This window comes from Stegostoma tigrinum, chromosome 34 (genome assembly GCF_030684315.1).
Source record: "Stegostoma tigrinum isolate sSteTig4 chromosome 34, sSteTig4.hap1, whole genome shotgun sequence".
NCBI classification, from domain to species: domain Eukaryota; kingdom Metazoa; phylum Chordata; class Chondrichthyes; order Orectolobiformes; family Stegostomatidae; genus Stegostoma; species Stegostoma tigrinum.
This window is the reverse complement of record NC_081387.1, coordinates 24,160,197-24,179,621: the sequence shown is the minus strand read 5'-3', so window position 1 is coordinate 24,179,621 and position 19,425 is coordinate 24,160,197. Positions and strand designations below refer to the sequence as shown.

The 19,425-nt window shown below is 40.9% G+C and overlaps 1 protein-coding gene across 6 annotated transcripts in view; it reads right to left on the bottom strand.

Annotated features, from left to right (window-relative positions):
* LOC125446446 (carnitine O-acetyltransferase-like) overlaps positions 1–19,425 on the bottom strand; it is a 62,657-nt gene that overhangs the window by 18,481 nt on the left and 24,751 nt on the right. For 3 of the 6 annotated variants that reach the window (XM_048520038.2, XM_059639591.1, XM_048520037.2), the window contains 5 exons: positions 15,073–15,348; positions 13,973–14,091; positions 11,190–11,243; positions 6,580–6,745; positions 391–565 (listed from right to left, as the gene is read on the bottom strand). In XM_048520038.2, the coding sequence (XP_048375995.1) occupies positions 391–565; positions 6,580–6,745; positions 11,190–11,243; positions 13,973–14,091; positions 15,073–15,348 (790 nt within the window). Of the gene's footprint in view, positions 1–390; positions 566–6,579; positions 6,746–11,189; positions 11,244–13,962; positions 14,092–15,072; positions 15,349–15,930; positions 16,006–19,425 lie in introns of those variants that run through there. The other 3 variants (XM_048520035.2, XM_048520036.2, XM_059639592.1) reach the window with 3 other exon arrangements.

Sequence of the window (19,425 nt, the reverse complement as noted above, 5' to 3'; positions counted from 1 at the left end):
CACATTTTTCTTGTCATAGTTTTCCGACTTATCTTCAAAAACTGGATTTTCTTGAATTGGATAATATTCCCTGACATGATGGGTTGGATGTCCTAAACCTCCTTTAAGGGCACAGTCAGACATATCCCTGCTTTATCTTTTAGCACAAGGTATCTAGTTAATGCCTTTACCTTCTGTTACACTTACCTAATGTCAACACATTCCTCACTGCATGGTGCATATGGCAAAACCGATTCAGTCTTAAACAATTCTGGGTTGACTTAAGTTGTGGATGTTTTATAGAAAACAAAACTGAAGAGGACATTTTTACAACATTTAGCAGCTTTTCAAAATTTAGCCTGCAACTAAACAGGTTTATGTCCTCTCCAACACTGCATTGTTTCACTCTACCTTTCATGAGGGTATTGTAGGCCTGTCCCCAAGTGTTCCTGTGGTCACTGGTTAGTACGCCCAATGGCTCCTTATCTGTTTTCCATGACAGATTCCTGATTTGCTGCAGCTGCATGTGAATCTGATCCACAGTTAGGGGGGAGCCATCGCTGTTATAAACATCCAAGTGAAAGAACTGGAGAAAGAGTTTGTGCAAGTGAGATGAGTGGTGACCATCAACAAGAACAGCGGAATGCAAACACTTGTATTGTTACAAAGCCTAGCAGAAACTAATAAACCTTACATAATATACTGTAACACAGGCCGGAATAACCAGTAAACTCCACAGAATTATGCTTTAATACCGCAACAACATTTTGTTATGGTCCCAGCTGATGTTACTACAAGACACGTTAGATCCCAAATGGAAATCTGCTTGATTTATCATATTACTGTTTCATTCAACAAGGTGGTCTGTCAACAAAATACAAACATGCAATGCTACAGATTTAGTTTTAACAACAAATCAGAAGTTCATTATGCAGAAGAAATCAGATAAAATAGAACAAACTAAGTTGTTTACACATAACACAATTTGAAATATTTTGAAAGGAAAAATACAATCCCAACTATCCAAACACCATCTCTTTGCAATATTCAAACACTAGAGGGAGTGTTCCCTTCTCTATTATTACACCCAAAGGGTCGATTTAATTATTTTTACATATTTCAGTCTTGATTATTGTCACATTGAAAAATAGAGACTTTCCCAGCTACAAATAATCCCTTCAGGATTAATCAAAAACTACTCGCATGGAATTTCAAAACTCTCAGAAAAATGACCAATTTCTTAACTGTTCAATACTAACTCATTTTTCCAGCTGAAATTGCTCTCATATCTAACTCCAAAGTCTTTTGTGAATGAAAACCAAAAGCTTTTCAAGTAATAGGATTTTGTCCTCAGCAAAAATAAATTCTGACCGATTAAAATCAAAAGCAGGCTAATGCTTTTTAATGATAATGGGAACTGCAGATGCTGGAGAATCCAAGATAATAAAATGTGAGGCTGGATGAACACAGCAGGCCCAGCAGCATCTCAGGAGCAAAAGCTGATGTTTCAGGCCTAGACCCTTCATCAGAGATCTCTCTGATGAAGGGTCAAGGCCCGAAACGTCAGCTTTTGAGCCCCTGAGATGCTGCTGGGCCTGCTGTGTTCATCCAGCCTCACATTTTGTTGGAATGCTTTTTAATGTTTTCTCTGTTAGATCATAAATCTCTCACAGTACAAATAAATTTCCATTATCAGTCCAGAAAAACACTGTTTGTCTGTCTTTCATAGAGTTTGTAAAAGAATTATGGCTCCAGAAAGGCTTCAAATTAATTGTCAAACCCCTCACAAACTCAGACCCATATGGCACTAGATAAAAATCCAACCGTTACATTTAATTCACACACCTTATGTTACACCTGTTAGACTTAGGTACCACTGGGTATTAGAAGTGCAGATACTGTGGGCGAAGAAGAATCAACCAAGCCCGAAGGAATTACACTGTAATAGTCTCAGAATATCCAATGAGTCCCTAAGAATTACTTTGCAATGCAGTATCAGGATAACCAGTAACCTATACAGAATTGAACTGTAACAAAACCCAAGAATAATCAAAAAACCTGAGTTACACAACAACACTGCCTTAGAACTAATAATAAAGCCCATGGACTTACAATGTGTAACAGAGCCTCAAAATAACCTAGGACTTGGGGTCAAGAGTACGTCATTTGGCACTTTGAATTTGTTTCACTATTTTTGAAGATCATGGATGATCTGGCTGTGCTTTCACCTTTCGTGCCTGCACCATTAAATCTTTGTATATCAAAAATCTTTCTAACTCAGACTTGAATAAATTTGAAGACTAGGCCTCCATTACTTTGTGGGGATGAGAACTGCACATAATGCTGACCCTCAGAGCTGTAATAAAACTTCCATACTTTTATATGCTAGACTCTTTGCCCTTGGACAACAACATTTCATTTGCTTTCTTAATCACTTGTTAACTTTACATGCCACCCTCCTGTGATTCAAGCACCAGAATCAAAATCCCTCTGTACCATCAAATTCTGCAACCCCTCTGTTTAATTATTAAACTGATTTTCTACTCTTCTTGCCAATGTAAATTCACATTTACCCATGTTTTACTCCATCTGCTATTTTTTGCCCACTTTCTTAATGTGTTTACATCCCTTTGTAGACTCACTTCCTCTTCTTGACAACCTACTACTGTTCTTGTGCATCAAACTCCATATGTTTGATGCCCTCATCCAAATCATTGATGTATGTCGTAAATAATGAAGAACTAACACTGGCCCCTGTGATACTCCATTAATAACATACCAATCTGAAAAATGACCCATTTATCCCCACTGTCTGCTTCCTGTTAACTGATCAACTCTTTAATCAATGTTAATATGTTAACTTTACATATCTGAGCCACATGCTCTTCTCTTTTGCAGTCACCTTTATTGTGGCACTTTAACAAATGCTTTTTTGAAATAGGAGTAAACGATATCAACGAGCTAGCTCCCTTCTATCCGCTTTTTACTCGTCAGAAAAATTCAAACAGATTAATTAAACATGATTTCCCTTCCACAAAACCATGATTGTTATGCCTAATCAAATTGTGATTTTCTAAGATATTTTACCAGATAAAACCTTCTCAGTTTTGGATTCTAGCACATTTCTATGATAGATAACAACAAATGCTGAAGATCACAGCAGGTCAGCATCATCCATGGAGAGAGAGCAAGCTAATGTTGAGTCTAGATGACCCTTCATCAGAGCTGAAGTGAAGTGTGAAAGGAGCAGCATTTATGCTACAGTTGGGGTGGGGAGGAGTTGTGTGCGGGTAGTGGGTGTCAGGTGCCAGTAGAGAAAATGATATTGCTAGGTCAGATTAAGTGATCGGAATGTGAAAATGGCAGAACAAATGGCGTGTCTACTTGCCAGACGTGAAAGGACAGACAGTTCCACTGGAATGTTTGGGGGGGGGGGGGGGAAGAGAGAGAGAGGGAGGGAGAGAGAGAGAGAGAGAGGGAGGGAGAGAGAGAGAGAGAGAGAGAGAGACAGAGAGAGAGAGAGAGAGAAGAGGGAGGACATTATAACAGAATGTAACAAGCTAAAACAAAGGGAAGAAATGGGAGTTCATCCACAATTTTATTCTTAAAGTCTACCTAATCTTCTGCCCTACCACTAATCTTTGAAGGGTTGGACAGGGTTTCTTTAAATTCAATGCTACCCTTAGCTTCTTTATTTAGCTACAGATGATGCATCTTCCTCAATCAATGTTATTTCCTTGTGAGACAAATTTTTGCAGAGCATCACTAAACATGCCGGTAAGACTCTGACATTGCAACTCAACTGTCTATCTTTTAACCTAATTTCCCAGTCCATTTTAGACAGCTATGCCTTAACATCCTTATAATTACTCTTAATCAAGTTTAAAACACCAATTGTGAATACACGCTGCTCCCTTTCAAATGGAACATGTAATATCTATCATGTTTTGATCCCTGTCATCTAGAGGTTCCTTTACCCCATGAGGTTAATTATTAATCTTGTCTTATTGCACATTCCCAGGACTGGTACAGATTCTCTGTAGTTGGCACTAGACCAACCTATGCAAAAAAAATCCAAAAACACTCTGTAAATAAAGCTTTTTCTTCTTAATGTGTTTCTTCCAATCTACACTTCGATTAAAAGTATTGTGGCACTTTTTTTTCCATGTCCCTTTCATTTCTTCTCGCATGCTCTCTCCTAAATTATAGTTACTGTTAGACGACCAAGAAATAACTGCCACGAGTGACCTTTTGTCCATGCCAATTCCTAACTGAATCCATATAGATCCTACATGTCAAGCTTTCAAGTTAAAGTCTTTTCTCAGTGCTGAAGTAATGCCATTCGTAATTGACAAAACTACCTGTTATATTTTCCTAGTTACCTGCCATTCAGATCTATCACATGCTCTTCAACAATCAGGTCCCAGCATTGGTCAGCATTTGTTTTTTCCCCTATTCATTTTGCGGGATGTGGGCAACGCTAGCTCAGCCAGCATTTCTTGCCCATCTCCAGTTGCCCTTGAGAAGGTGGTGGTGAGCTGCCTTCTTGAACCGCTGCATTCCTCCTGCTGTGGGTTGATCCATAATGCGATTAGGGAAGGAATTCCAGGATTTTGACCCAGCAACCGTGAAGGAGTGGCGATATATTTCCAAGTCAGGATGGTGAGTGGCTTGGAGGGAAACTTGGAAGTGGTGGTGTTCCCATATGTCTGCTGCCCTTGTCCTTTTAGATGGAAATGGTAGTGGGTTTGGAGCATCCAACTATGTCTCTGAAATGACTATCAGGCCATACATATTTATTTATATCAGTGCTCATATTTCATCTATTTTGTGACAAATGATGCAAACATTCACCAAAAAAATTCCAACACCTGCAGTATTTTGCTTTTACTAGAGCATTCTCATATCACACTAAATTCCCAAGAACTGAAAACTGGTAACAATTTTTTAGGATTGTTATAGGACTCCTGTGCTCATGCACCTAATTTTAGGTTCATGTGTTTGTATCATGTTGCTTAATTTAGGCATGTTTCTGCTAGAACATACCTGCAAATATCAGGATAGAATATATAATTTTATGAGTTTGTAAACTCCAAGAGAAAGAGAAAGAGAAAGAGGAAAGGCATTTTATTCTAAGACCATGCCTATATCTGGCATTGCTGAATAAGTTCCTTTAATGATCTGAAATCTCTCCCAGTTGAAGTTTTAGTCTAGAGTTCAACTGGACAAGCTTTTCTTGCAGAGGCAGGAATGTTAAAGATAGAAGACCCATTGACAGTGGAGCTTGAGAAAAATTATTGACACTTAAAATGTAAAGCCCATCAATTCCATTGTACTCAAAACATCTTACGGCAGCCCCAAAATGTGTGGAGTTTGCACATTCTCCCCGTGTCTGCGTGGGTTTCCTCCCACAGTCCAAAGATGTGCAGGTTAGATGAACTGGCCATGCTAAATTGCCCATAGGGATGTGTACATAAGGTGCGTTATAGGGGGATGACTCTGAGTGGGATGCTTGGAGGTTCGCTGTGGGCTTGTTGGGCCGAAGGGCCTGTTTCCACACTGTAGGGATTCTATGATTCTTACACAACAAACTGTTCAATTAGCAACAACATAAAACCACCATCACTGGCTAAAAATGGCAAATTAGAAATGTGATTAGTTTTATAATTACCAAGTGAAACTACTATAATCATTAACTTGGAGTTATCTACTTGAGGAATGAAATATTATTTGATTAATGTTCAACAAATTAAATTTTATCTTCACAACCAGTTTTAAAACTATATTTAATTTCTGTCAGACATAAAGAAAACAAAAACATGCATCATTGGGAGGAGCACGTGAGGAGAGACAACCTTTATTCTTATCAGCAACCCTACAGACAGAGCTCAGTGTGGATACACCTGGTCATGGTCTGTTCATTTTAGGATAAACATCGTGTTTGTGTCCTGAGTTTCCACCATCAGATCCATTAACATCAAGTCAGTGCTCATCTCTGAATACTGCCTCCTGCTGGCTGACAGGTTGACTAGCAGAGTGGTCGGAAAATCTACAAGCCGAGCACAAACTGTTGACCCAGAAAACACTGAGGAACTCAAAAGGGATTACAAACGGTTGACAAATGAGCCTCCAGTTCATTGGGGCAAAAGCCAAGATCAAGAAGTTCTTCATCCTCAGAAATTTTCTGAAGGTGAAAGAGAGAGTTGGTGGAATTGTCCTGACTCCCATACAGCTGCAGAACATAGTCTGCTGCAGACAATAAGGATTGATATCAAGACAGAACTCCAAGAGGTGAGGAACCAGCAAACCTTGTTCTTTGCTCCAGGGGCCTCTATGATAATCATCTGGTCCAGGGTCCACTCCACGGAAGGTCAAGTCAATTTTGAAGTGCAATAAAATTTGTATTTCTATACATGAAAAGATTGCACAAATATCATTGTGGTTGTGGCAGATGCCTGTATTAGTGCTTTTAGTTGAGGGATAAATGTGATAAAAGAATGCACTTTGTACACCAATAAATAAGGCATCGATAATGAGGATGGTTAGTTTCAGATAAGATTAGTATTACATTAGTACTTGTGTTGGTATTCTGGACTTTACCTGGAAATTGCGGACCACTGTGACATGAGTTGGTGGGCTCCTCGTGAAGCCATAGTTTATCAAAGTGTCATGTTTGGGTCCTGGGATGCGGCAAGATGACAGGATTCTGGGGTACAGATCCATGCAGAGAGGTTTGCCTCTCATGTACTCAGTTGGAAGAGTTTTTCTAAAAACAAACAGAGAGGGAGTTCATAGAGACAGCAGCAAATTGAAATGACTTGCAATAATAACCAAACAAACAAACCATGAGGTGTAAGACCACAAGAAATAGGAACAGGAGTAGGCCATTTGGCCCCTCAAGCCTGTTCCACCATTCAATAGAATGAGGGCTCATCTGACATTCCTCACATCCTCTTTCCTGCCTTTTGAATTGTTAAGTTCCTCTGTTCATCCAGAATCTCTCTCTCAGGCTGAAATATACATAATGACCCTGCCCCCACAGTTCTCTGTGGCAAGACTCTCAGTATTGAAAGAAGAAATTCCTCACCATCTCAGTCTTAAACCAGCACCCCCTTTATTTTGAGACTATATCCTCTGGTCCAAGATTCTCCATGAGAGGAAACATTCTCTCAGCATTTACCTGTCAATCTCCTTAAAAATCCTATGTTTAAATGAAATAACTTCTCATTCCTTTTAACTCCAGTGAGTCGAGAACCTACCTATTTAATCTTTGTTCATAAGACAATCCTTCTGGGGATCAACCTAGTGAACTGTCTCCAAAGTAATAGAAAATAGTTTTTAATTTTTCAGAAAAAAAAGGCAAACAATAGGCTCTCTAATTACCATCAATCTTAGGGAATCCAACAAGTTTACACTGATAACTATGACAAAAGATAAGCCATATATTTTCACTTGGGATTTTGACTTTAAAGTAGAGACAGATGGATTTTGTCAAGTTCTTGTCAAGTGAAGACTTTTTCTAATAAAGGGGTTAGAAAATCATTTGAAACATTGACTGAAATACATAATTTTCAGAAAAGGAAGTACCTTCAGTCAAGTTCTTGTCAAGATAACAACGATGTGAATGGATGAGTGCTTATTCTGCTGAATTTACAAATAACCGGAGACCATTAGTTTGGCTTTAGACTTTAGTTCAGTTCAAAAGAATTAGAAATTCAGGTCAGAAGGGATAACAAATTTTGCCTGTGCAGTTCAATGGAACCAGTCACCTTAGCAAAATAAAACATGGAATTGGAGGTGCTGGAGATAGTCATAGTGTCATATAGCACGGAAACAGACCCTTTGGTCGAACTTGTCCATGCTGACCAGACACCCCCAATCTTACCTAGTGTCATGTTCCAGCATTTGGCCCATATCCTTCTAATCCCTTCCAATTCATATACCTATCCAAACACTTGTCAGATGTTGTAATTGCACCCAACTTCACCACTTCCTCTGGCAGCTTGTTACATACACTTACCATCTTCTGCATGAAAAAGTCACCCCCCCCCAGATTTTTTTAAAAATATTTTCCCTCTTGGTTTAAATTTACAAGGACGTTGCTGTGGTTGGAGGGTTTTAACTACAGGGAGAGGCTGAATAGGCTGGGACTGCGTTCCCTGAAGTGGCAGTGGCTAAGGGATGATCTTATAGAGATTTATAAAATCATGAGGGGCATGGATAGGGTGAATACCAGGGCAGGGGAGTCCAAAACTAATTACGGACGTAGGTTTAAGGTAAGAGGGGAAAAGCTACAGAAGGGACCAAAGGGGCAACATTTTCATACAGCAGGTATTGCGAGTATGGAATGAGCACCCACAGGACGTGCTGGAGGCTGGTAAGATTGTAACATTTAAAAGGCATCTGGATGAGTATATGAATAGGAAGAGTTGAGGGATATCGGCCAAATGGGACAAGATTAACATGGATATCCGATTGGCATGGATGAGTTGGATTGGAGAGTCTGTTTCCGTACTGTACAACTCAATGAGTTTATCACTCTATAATCCTAGCTGAAGTGTTTTTAGTTTGTGAAGCTTCTAATCCAGGAGAATTTATATAAAAGTCAACAAGTTGTTACAACCAAAAGAAAATCTGCACCAAACAGACTAAAAACATAAAATTGGCTCAACAGTTCAAAGAAAAGAAGCAGGAAAGCAGGAGTTAAGTAAAACTTAAAAGAAATGAGTGAAATTTCGATGTAAATGAGTACCTGTAAAAAAAAATGATGTTAGGAAACAAGTTGAAATTTTGTTTTGTTGTTTAAGATTTTTCTATTCATCCTAAATATATACATTTAGAATTTTTGTTTTTTTCCTTTTGTGTAATGAGTTTATGTTCTGTTAAAGAACATATGCAGCATTGTAGGAGTATGTTTCAGTGAGTAACTACCAAAGTTAAATATATGATCTACCAAGCCAGGGTTCATTCTGTTATCTGATTTGTCCACTATTACCATCAGCTGCAATCATAACCACACAGAGACCCATGTGAAAGGAACTTGTAGGAATAGGATGGTACTAAATGTGGCTAAAAAAGCTGCCTACACGTAAGATTTAGAATCTGGATGCAGGTTTAAAATAATTTGCAAAGAACCAAGAAGTTTGATTTTCTTTTTAGGCAGTAAACTGTGATGATCTGGAAAATGCTGATACAGGCATTTTTAATCATAACTTTGAAACAAATTGGTTAAATACTTGAATTGAGAAATAAATTCTCAGGTCATGGGGAAGAGCAGGGAGAGTGGGGTCAATTTAGATGATTTCTTCAAATCACCAGAGACATGATAGTCTGCATGGCCACCTTCTGTGCACCATAATGCTATAATTTTAATCTTTTTAAAAATTATTTCATGAATTGTGAGCTTCATTGCCTGAGCCAGCATTCATTTCCCATCTCTAGTTGCCTTGGAGAAGGTGATAGTAACCTAATTTCTTATGACACTGCAGTCCATTCAGTAGACCCACAATGCCATTCAGAGAGGAGTTTCAGAATTTTGACCCGGTGACTCTGAAGGAACAATGATATATTTCCAAGTCAGGATGGGAGGGAATGTGCAGCTTGCGGTGTTCCCATGTCTCTGCTACCCTTCCTTGATGGAAACAGAGGTAAGTTTGCCGTGGTGAATTTCTGCAGTGCCTCTTGTAGCTAGTACACATTGACTCCCTCACCACCGATGCTCAATGTTTGTGGATGGGTTGGAAATCAAGTGAGCTGTTTTGTCCTGGACGGTATCAAGCTTCTTGTGTGTGGGTATTGAAGCTGCACCCATTCAGGCAAGTGGAAAGTATATCATCACACTCCTAAACTTCTGTCTTGCAGATGGAGGACAGAATTTGGGGAGACAGGAAGCAAGTGACCCACTGCAGGCCTCCTAGCCTCTGATCTAGCTTTTGTAGTCATAATATTCATATGGCTAGTCCAGTTCAGTCTCTGGTTAATGTTGCTGGTGGGGTATTCAGTGATAGTAAGATCATTAAATGTCAAATGGCTATAGCTAGATTCTTCTTGGAGAAAGTCATGACTTTGCATTTGTGCGGGACACATGTTACTTGCCACTTGTTAGCCTAATCCTGGCTATTGTTCAATTTTTACTAGTTTCACATCGACTACTTCAGTATCTGAGGAGTTGTGGACGGTCCTGAACATTGTGTAATTGTCAGCAAACACCTCCATTTCTGACATTGTGATTAAAACAACAGCTTAATTAACCAACTGAAGGTGGAGGCCTGGGACACTATCCTGAGGAACTGCTGCAATAATGTCCTGGCGATGAATGATCAATAACCACAACCCTCTTCCTTTGTGTCAGGTACATGCTTATGCTTTATGCCTGTTCCTTGTTGTGGCTTTCTAGTCACTCATCGCCATGATCAAATTTTCTTTCTCAAAATCACAACCAATGTGATGCAATGTTATTTCAATGGATTATAATCATCTGTGCAGTTTGACTGAACTAATCATTTGGCTCACTGTGTAAGAAATATTTGCCTTATCTCCCTTTCTGTTCTTTTACCAATTGTGTCCTTTTATCACTGATCTCTTAACAGTGGAAATAGTTGCTGCTTATTTACTTTATCAAAATATCTTTTAACTTAGCCTTCTGGAATTTTAGTCGTTATAGGTTTTGCTCAATATGTCCTTTTTGTTTAAAAAGTGTGTTTGTCTTAAGCACCTACGTTCCCAGTTGGAGTTTGTACCAAATTAGTCTTGTTATTTTAATCAGTAAGCACAAAAAGAGTCACTTGAACAAAAGAAAACATGTGGCCTGAAAAGGTCAGGTAATGAAAACGTTATTTGTTTGCATACTTTCCCATGTGAAAAGAGAAAAATTGATACAGCTATGGGGAAAGAATAGCTGACCAAGACAAACTAGACAGTTCTTTCAAAAAGCCAGCACAGACCTGATGGGATGGCAGCTTGTATCTGTGCTGTATCATTTAACATTTCCAGGAAATCAACTGCTCAGGACCGAATGTTACTCCACACAATGCCTGACAATTCCACAAGTTTTTCCTGAATTAAAATAACGAACGGATGTTGTGTACAGATCATTGCTTACACTGTCCATGGATCAGACATTTAGTACATCACATTTTCCAGGAATCACACTTGTTTTGATATCCATTGACTTTTGAGAAACTTCAATGGAGCTAGTTGGGAGAACTTGCCTGTCAACCTTAGACTTGAAGTCGAGAACTCCAGCAATTAGTTTAGCTGCAAATCTGAGAGAGGAAAGGAATCACAGTAAGAAAAGGAAACATTACAAAATCGCTAAGTTACTCTGAGATCGGGATTGGAAGGAGTCAGAATTGCAACCCAATTACAGCAAAGGAACATTCAATCATCAACACCAACATCAGCTTATACATCTAAATATATAAACAAATGCAGGTGGTGAATTAGTGGCAAGACTTGTCAGGATATTTTACTTTATACATCGATGATATAATGGGTGAAAATCAGCTTTAATAAACAGTTTAGTTGCAGTTGTAAGGGAGTGACATTAAGCTGCACTGAAGAAGCTGAAGTTAGGAAAATCATTACTGTTCTGGTTTGCAATCTTGGTTGTCGTTTTCCTGAGTAAACAAGAATTATTAACATCGATACTTGTAGACAATCATTATGTTAGCATAATGGTAGGGTAGTTTCTTTAGGGCTGAGTTGAGGAGATTTCTTCATTAGGAGGTTGTGAATTTTGAGAATTCTCTGACCTGGAAGGCTGTGGATGTCCAGTCTTTGATCAAATTCAAGACTAAATCTAAAAATCAAAGAACTGCGTATGGTGAAAATTAGAAAGAAATGTGGAAATAGCTGGAAAAACTCAGCAGGTCTGGCAGCATCTGTGAAGAGTAAGTTGAATTAATGTTTCAAAGTCCAGTGACCCTTGTTCAAGACTGATTGTACATGGGAAAATATTGGTATAGATGCTAAAGAAGGGGTGGAGTGAAGGGGGAGGGGTCAACGATAGGTGGAAATGCAGCCCAAAGAGGGAAAAAAAAACAGTTGTAGAGACATTGGAATGGTTAAAGGTAAGCCAGGGAGAATGAATAGCTGCTATTGGAGACCATAATGAATTGTTTGTCGTAGCTGCCCATGTGATGAGAAGGTCTGGTGAGTGGGGGCTAGCGTAAGGACATGGGAAAAGGTGCTCACCCTAAAATTGTTAAACTCAATGTTGAGTCCAGAGGGTTGCAGAGTTTCCAAGCAGAAAGTGAGGTGTTATTCTTCCAGCTTGTGTTGAGTGTTGCTGGAGCACTACAGCAAGCCTGAGACAGAGATATTGACCAAGGAACAGGATAGTGTGTTGAAATGGAGGCAGGTGCAAATTCAGGGTCATTTTTGCAAACAGCATGTGGATGTTCTGCAAAACAGTCATCCAGTATGTGCTTCATCTCCTCAATGTAGAGGAGACCACATTGTGAGCAGTGAATAGTACAGACTACATTGAGTGAAGTGCAGGCAAATAGCTGCTTCACCTGGAAGGTGTGCCTGGGGTCCTGGATAGTGAGGAGGGAGGAAGTAAACAAGCAGGTGTTACACCTTCTGCAATTGCAGATGAAGGTGCCGGGAGGGATGGGGGAAAGTGTCAAGAGTGGAGGAGGAGTGGACCAGGGTGTTCCAGAGGGAACAGTCCTTGTGGGAGGCTGACAAGTAAGGGGAGGGTGGTTGCATCCTGCTGGAGGTGGTGGAAATGGCAGCAAAAGATGTAAACAAATGTCTGAAGGCCCTATCAAACACAGTGGTGGGGAATCCTCTGTTGAGGAAGAGGGTGGACATTTTGGAGGGTGCCTTGTTGAAGTCAGCATCATTGGAACAGACATGACAGAGATGGCTAGCTGGGAGAATACATTACAGGAAGCAAGGTGGTGAGGATGTAGTGTTAAGATAACTGAGACTTGGTGGGTTAGTAGTGGTTAGTGGTGGCCAGAAATGTGTTAGTTTTTAAATTCAGGATCACAAGATGCAACAAGTTAGAGATACCCATACTCCTCTGAAACGTTCCTTCCATCTCTTTCCCTCTGACTCCTTCTCCTCTGCCAACCCATTTTGTGTTGTGTATTTATATCCCTTTGACCTTTAGCTCTCCTGATGCTGAATGTTCTGTCCTCAGCAAGGGCATCCGTTTTACCCCTCTGCACCTCCACCTTAAAATATTTCAGGCACAACATGACATTGAACTCTTCTTCCGTCGCCTTTGCCTCTGTGCCAATTTCTTTGGGCAGGAGTCCTTTCCCTGTCCCACAGATCCCTTCACCTGCTTCCAACACTCTCCCTCCACCTTGATCCTTCCGCTGGCCTTTTACCTGCTCTCATCCTGTACATCGAGAATTGTTGATGTGACATTGGTTTTTATTACCTCCCCCCTTTACCCATTCTAACCTATCTACCTCTGAACTGACACTGCACTCAATGATTTCAGATCTAACCCTAACTTTGTAATCAAGCCTGTCAATACATCTGCATTAGGGTTTCAACTTTTCAGCCACATTTATTAATTATTGGGAAGAAGAAAAAGAGAGCGTTGTATGACTGAGTGTGCACGTGACACTAATTCAGGAGGAACAGCATGAAGCGCAAATGGAAGGCTCTTGTGGCACAGTAGTAGTACCGCATTTCTGAGCCACAAAATGCGAGTTCAAATCCCACCTACTGTCATAAAATTAAAATTCTTAGACAGTGCGTTTGGAGCAGCAAGTTACAAAGAGACAAGGGCTGGTAGAGTTATTGGAAAGCTATGGTTTTTAAGTTCAATGCAAGCAGCTGAGAAGCCATCCAACCTGGCACCAAATGGTGAGACGGATATTTGGGAAGTCAAAGAAACAAAAAAGAAATATAATACTAATAATGTTGAACTTTGTCTCAACAAAATGGTATGGATGAGGCTGCCAGGTAATGAGTTGCAAATGAATGATTTGGCAACAGCTATGGTTTGAGTGGTACCTTTTCCTACCTGAGCTGTCCTTTCCAATCGTTGTAGTTCTGTTTGGGCAGCACTACAGCAGGATTTGAGTGAACAGCCAGCGGAAGTCGACACTCAAGATAAGCATTCTGGAGCCACCAGTCCATGAGCTGAAATGGAAGAAAAGGGAATGATGGCAGAGATGACAAGAAAGGATACAGGCAAGAAACAGCGAGAGATTCAAAGATTGTGATATCCAGAAGTGTGAGGTGTTTGAACTACTAAGAAAGGGCCACACAACAATAGCTGTATTCAGGAAGGACAGAATGAGTGGCACTAAGTATTAGCAATGATGCAGTAAGAGCCAATTGTTATAGCAAATCTTAACTTGTGTTAACAGGATTGATACTGACTTCTAAATAGGATCATTCGCCCAGTTACCCTGGTGAACACTCAATGCTGGCTTCACCATTTTAAAAGCACCTCAACCCTTTTCAGGTGGGAGATTACTTCCATATACAAGGTCGCCATTTGGACAGTGGAAATGATTGGAACATCGGTGTAAATGCTCCAGTCATTTCCAAGGGCCACATGTGACCTATCTGGGTGAGTTTGTAGTTACTCCAATGAGCCGCTTGAGGAACAGCAGGACTTCTCCAGGGTCTCAAGAATCTGGAACATTGCCATCCTGGGTTTCCTTCCAAACAACCAACGATTGCAGGGTGCCACCAACACCTACTCGTGCATGTAGACAGATGACATTTACATATTCAATCAACTGGGATGACTACTAAGTGCTATTCTGAGTGGATGGATGTTCTGTGGGGGCCCATTCAGTTATAGGACACTCCTAGTGCTTCAGATACATGTAAATATACCATAGTCATGCACGTTCAAGAGATGTCTTTGCTTTGTTGGATAGTGTCAAATTCCAATGTTTTTGCTTCCTTGATATGTTTCTGTACGGAATGGAACTCTGTCTGTGACTGCGTGTAAACAAAGATTTTTTTATGAACAAAGTATATTTTTGAAATTAAGAGAACATTCCAGTTTCAACAACTCTCCCTTCTCCAGCCCCACCTCCATAATGGGAATGCTGCAAGGAATTATAACTGCCCCATAGTGTTTCCACTGGCAATCAGAATACATACCCAGTTTTCAGTTCTTCTTGATCGCCTTTCCAGCCTGTCCTGTAGTTTTGATCCAATACTATGGGGTCTGCTGAACTCTCTCACTATCTCCCTTGTCTGTTCCAGCTCTTCTGGGGTCACGAGGGGTTGCAGTGCCAGGAGGTAGCGTTCCAGTGTGTGTTTCAGTGGAGGAATTGGCAGCTGAGGCAATGGACAGTAGGCTGAGAAAGGCCTTCCTGGAGTGCACCAGACGCCTGGTGACTTGATGAAGAATGCAGGCTGCCATACTCTGACCATCTAGGTTAAAGATAGGAAAGTAAAGATACTCAGGGCTTGAATAGGGGCCAAATACTTTCTCTTCAATAAAATGTCCTTGCATAGAATTCTACAAGGACATTTTCAGCAAAGGAAAATAGTAACTGTTTATGGTGAAACATTTATTGAGTGAGAATGAGGACAGCCCTCTCACTGTAGGGAGCTATGGGTTTTTTTTAATCTAACTACTAGTTTAATGAATGTATGTTAATAAGTCACCCTTGTTCCATTTGACCTGCAAACACTAAATAGAGTGATGAAAGGGTAATTGTGTTACACTAATCTTTTATTAGTTAGTAATTACAATCTAAAGCCTTTCCAAAAACAAACTGCACTCTGATGTTTATTCTCAAAGATAACCCTTAATTGTATTATAAATGGGAATGATATTAATTCAGTGGCAAATAAAACAGACCAGGGTGACGACATTATTTTGTGCACCTTTTATCAAAGATAAACGATATGCACTGTACTTTAAAAGCAATTCCCCCTATTTCTCAGGGCTCCCTGGCCAGAAACTTGCTGTCTGCAATGATCTCAAGGAGGTTCATGTGAATTAAAAACCTGAAGAACTGTGGAAGCTCTAAATGAGGAACAAAAACAGAAGTTGCTGGAAAAGCTCAGGAGGTCTGGCAGCATCTGTGAAGAAAAAAAAATCAGAGTTAACATTTCTGAGGAAGGTTCACATGAATTGGCCAGTGATTACTTCCTTGATCTGAATCCTCAAAACCCAGATAAACCAGATCTATTCAAAGCATCAGAGATAATGGGAACTGCAGATGCTGGGAGAATTCCAAGATAATAAAATGGGAGGCTGGATGAACACAGCAGGCCAAGCAGCATCTCAGGAGCACAAAAGCTGACGTTTCGGGCCTAGACCCTTCATCAGAGAGGGGGATGGGGAGAGGGAACTGGAATAAATAGGGAGAGAGGGGGAGGTGGACCGAAGATGGAGAGAAAAGAAGATAGGTGGAGAGGAGAGTATAGGTGGGGAGGTAGGGAGGGGTTAGGTCAGTCCAGGGAAGATGGACAGGTCAAGGAGGTGGGATGAGGTTAGTAGGTAGATGGGGGTGCGGCTTGGGGTGGGAGGAAGGGATGGGTGAGAGGAAGAACCGGTTAGGGAGGCAGAGACAGGTAGGACTGGTTTTGGGATGCAGTGGGTGGGAGGGAAGAGCTGAGCTGGTTGTGTGGTGCAGTGGGGGGAGGGGACGAACTGGGCTGGCTTAGGGATGCAGTAGGGGAAGGGGAGATTTTGAAACTGGTGAAGTCCACATTGATACCATATGGCTGCAGGGTTCCCAGGCGTGCACTGCCACAATGATGCCACCCGAAGGTTGCAGGAAGAGCAACTCATATTCCGCCTGGGAACCCTGCAGCCATATGGTATCAATGTGGACTTCACCAGTTTCAAAATCTCCCCTTCCCCTACTGCATCCCTAAACCAGCCCAGTTCGTCCCCTCCCACCACTGCACCACACAACCAGCTCAGCTCTTCCCCCCCCACGCACTGCATCCCAAAACCAGTCCTACCTGTCTCTGCCTCCCTAACCGGTTCTTCCTCTCACCCATCCCTTCCTCCCACCCCAAGCCGCACCCCCATCTACCTACTAACCTCATCCCACCTCCTTGACCTGTCCATCTTCCCTGGACTGACCTAACCCCTCCCTACCTCCCCACCTATACTCTCCTCTCCACCTATCTTCTTTTCTCTCCATCTTCGGTCCGCCTCCCCCTCTCTCCCTATTTATTCCAGTTCCCTCTCCCCATCCCCCTCTCTGATGAAGGGTCTAGGCCCGAAACGTCAGCTTTTGTGCTCCTGAGATGCTGATTGGCCTGCTGTGTTCATCCAGCCTCACATTTTATTATCTATTCAAAGCATCTTGACACAAAGCCCAGGGCAAAAAATTGGCCTTGAACAAGTGTTGCAGACTAGTAGATCCAGGACGTGCTGAGGGATGTACTAAAACTTGAGGCAGCTGCTGCCAAGGCACAGTGGGGAAAGACTATTGTCTAAGGTCTTTTGCCAAAAAATAACAAAGGTCTGTTAGGTTTTGCGATATCCCCATAGCCTTAATGGGAATGTCAGTAACTTCCTTTCATGTTAGAAAATGCCTTCAATGTTGCAACTGGATTGAAGCTCTAACGGAATGTCAGAATTCCACTGTTTATTCTGCTAAGTCTGTACTAAACTGTTTTGTACTTGTTGTATTTACTTATCGATAATGAATAATGCATATTTTTCAATGTTAAAAAGTCGTAAAACAAAATCTGGAAGACAGCAGATTGCAAAAACAAATTACTTCATTGTAAAGTGTTTCAGAGAAGCACAAATGGAAAACAAAAAATCAGACACCAAGTCAATTAACTATGAAATAGGAACAACTGCTACCTGGAGAAAGGGAATGGAAAGGTATGCTTGTTACTGCCCAGACTAAATAAGCTTGTATGTATGTAGCATCTCTAACATGATAAAACATGCAAGCTGATTCATCCAAGTGCTAACAAATAGAATATGGTATTCAGCAATATATGGAGATATTAGACTGCATGATCTAAGAATTAATTTTCGAGGATCTTAAAGAGAGAAATGAGTTACAGAGGCAAATAGGTTTAGATCCTCAGCAGCTGAAGATATGACCAATGAGGAAAAAGGACTATGTGGTGATATCCAAACAACACTTAAACCACTAAAAGATTTTCTTTGCAAGTACACATTTACTGTGGATACATGGCAATGGCTGGAAAATTAGGTTAGCTGTTCATTTTTCCAGATTTTTTTTTCCATTTGGTTCTTCCATTCCTACATTTTTCAAGTTCTAATGCATTTGACTTCAGTCTGCTTCTGCACCAGTGACAAAAGCAAGAACTGTGCATCTCTAAGTCAGAAGATTTGGGTTCACATTCCATTCAAAGGACATCAACACAAAAGTCTGCAGGGAGGGCAAAGTGCACTAACAGTCTTCTTTTTAAAAGAAATCACAACAAAAGCCCTGTCTGCTCTTTCAGGGGAATACAAAAAATCCTGCAGCTCTATTCCAAAGAAGGGTCATGAGTTATTCCCAACTACCCAGGCCAATCACCAGCTTGCATTACTGAAAAGAGAACCAATCAGCTACTCATTACCATGTTGGCTTAGTATGCCACCAATTCTGCACAAACTCAGAAATGTGCATTTCTATTTAATAGTAAGATCATAAGTAGCCAATGCTGCTGAGCACTGTTAAACATCATGAAGTCAATGAAAGGTGCCATATGAATGCTTTTTCCTCTGGTAGTGAGCAACTCAAGTTGAACTCTGCCCTCTCCCCTCACATTGGGTACATATCACTGCATATTGCTGGAGTTTTTTTTTGAAGAAAAATGGTGCAATGACGTCAACATTCACAACTATGTCCACTTAGACATGACTGAGTATCTCTTATTGCCACAAGTTGCTGCATTTCTTTTTTCAGAAAAAATGAGTGATGGCACATGTCATGAATCTACTGTCATTTTAGAGACTAGGCCTGTCAGTTCGCTCTTACAAGTCAGCAACCCTGACACAGTCCCAGCACAGTTTTTGGTCTGGCTGCGAACTCAGGAGCATGAGAGACAGCAATAATATTCCACCTTCTGATAAGGTAGGCAGAAATAAACTGGCACAACTGTTTCACTCTATTGTAACAGTGTGGGAGTTTAGAAGGATGAGAGGGGATCTGATTGGACACTGTAGAGGCAGGAAGCATGTTTCTGCTGATGGGTGAGTCCAGGACCAGAGGATACAGTTTAAAAATAAGGGGTAGGCCATTTAGAACAGAGTTGAGGAAAAACTTCTTCACCCAGAAAGTGGTGGATATATGGAATGCTGTGCCCCAGAAAGCAGTGGAGGTCAACTCTCTGGATGCTTTCAAGAAAGAGATGGATAGAACTCTTAAAGATATTGGAATCAAGGGTTATGGGGATAAGGCAGGAACAGGATACTGATTGTGGATGATCAGCCATGATCATAATGAATGGTGGTGCTGGCTCAAAGGGCCGAATGGCCTACTCCAGCACCTATTGTCTATTGTCTACCCATAT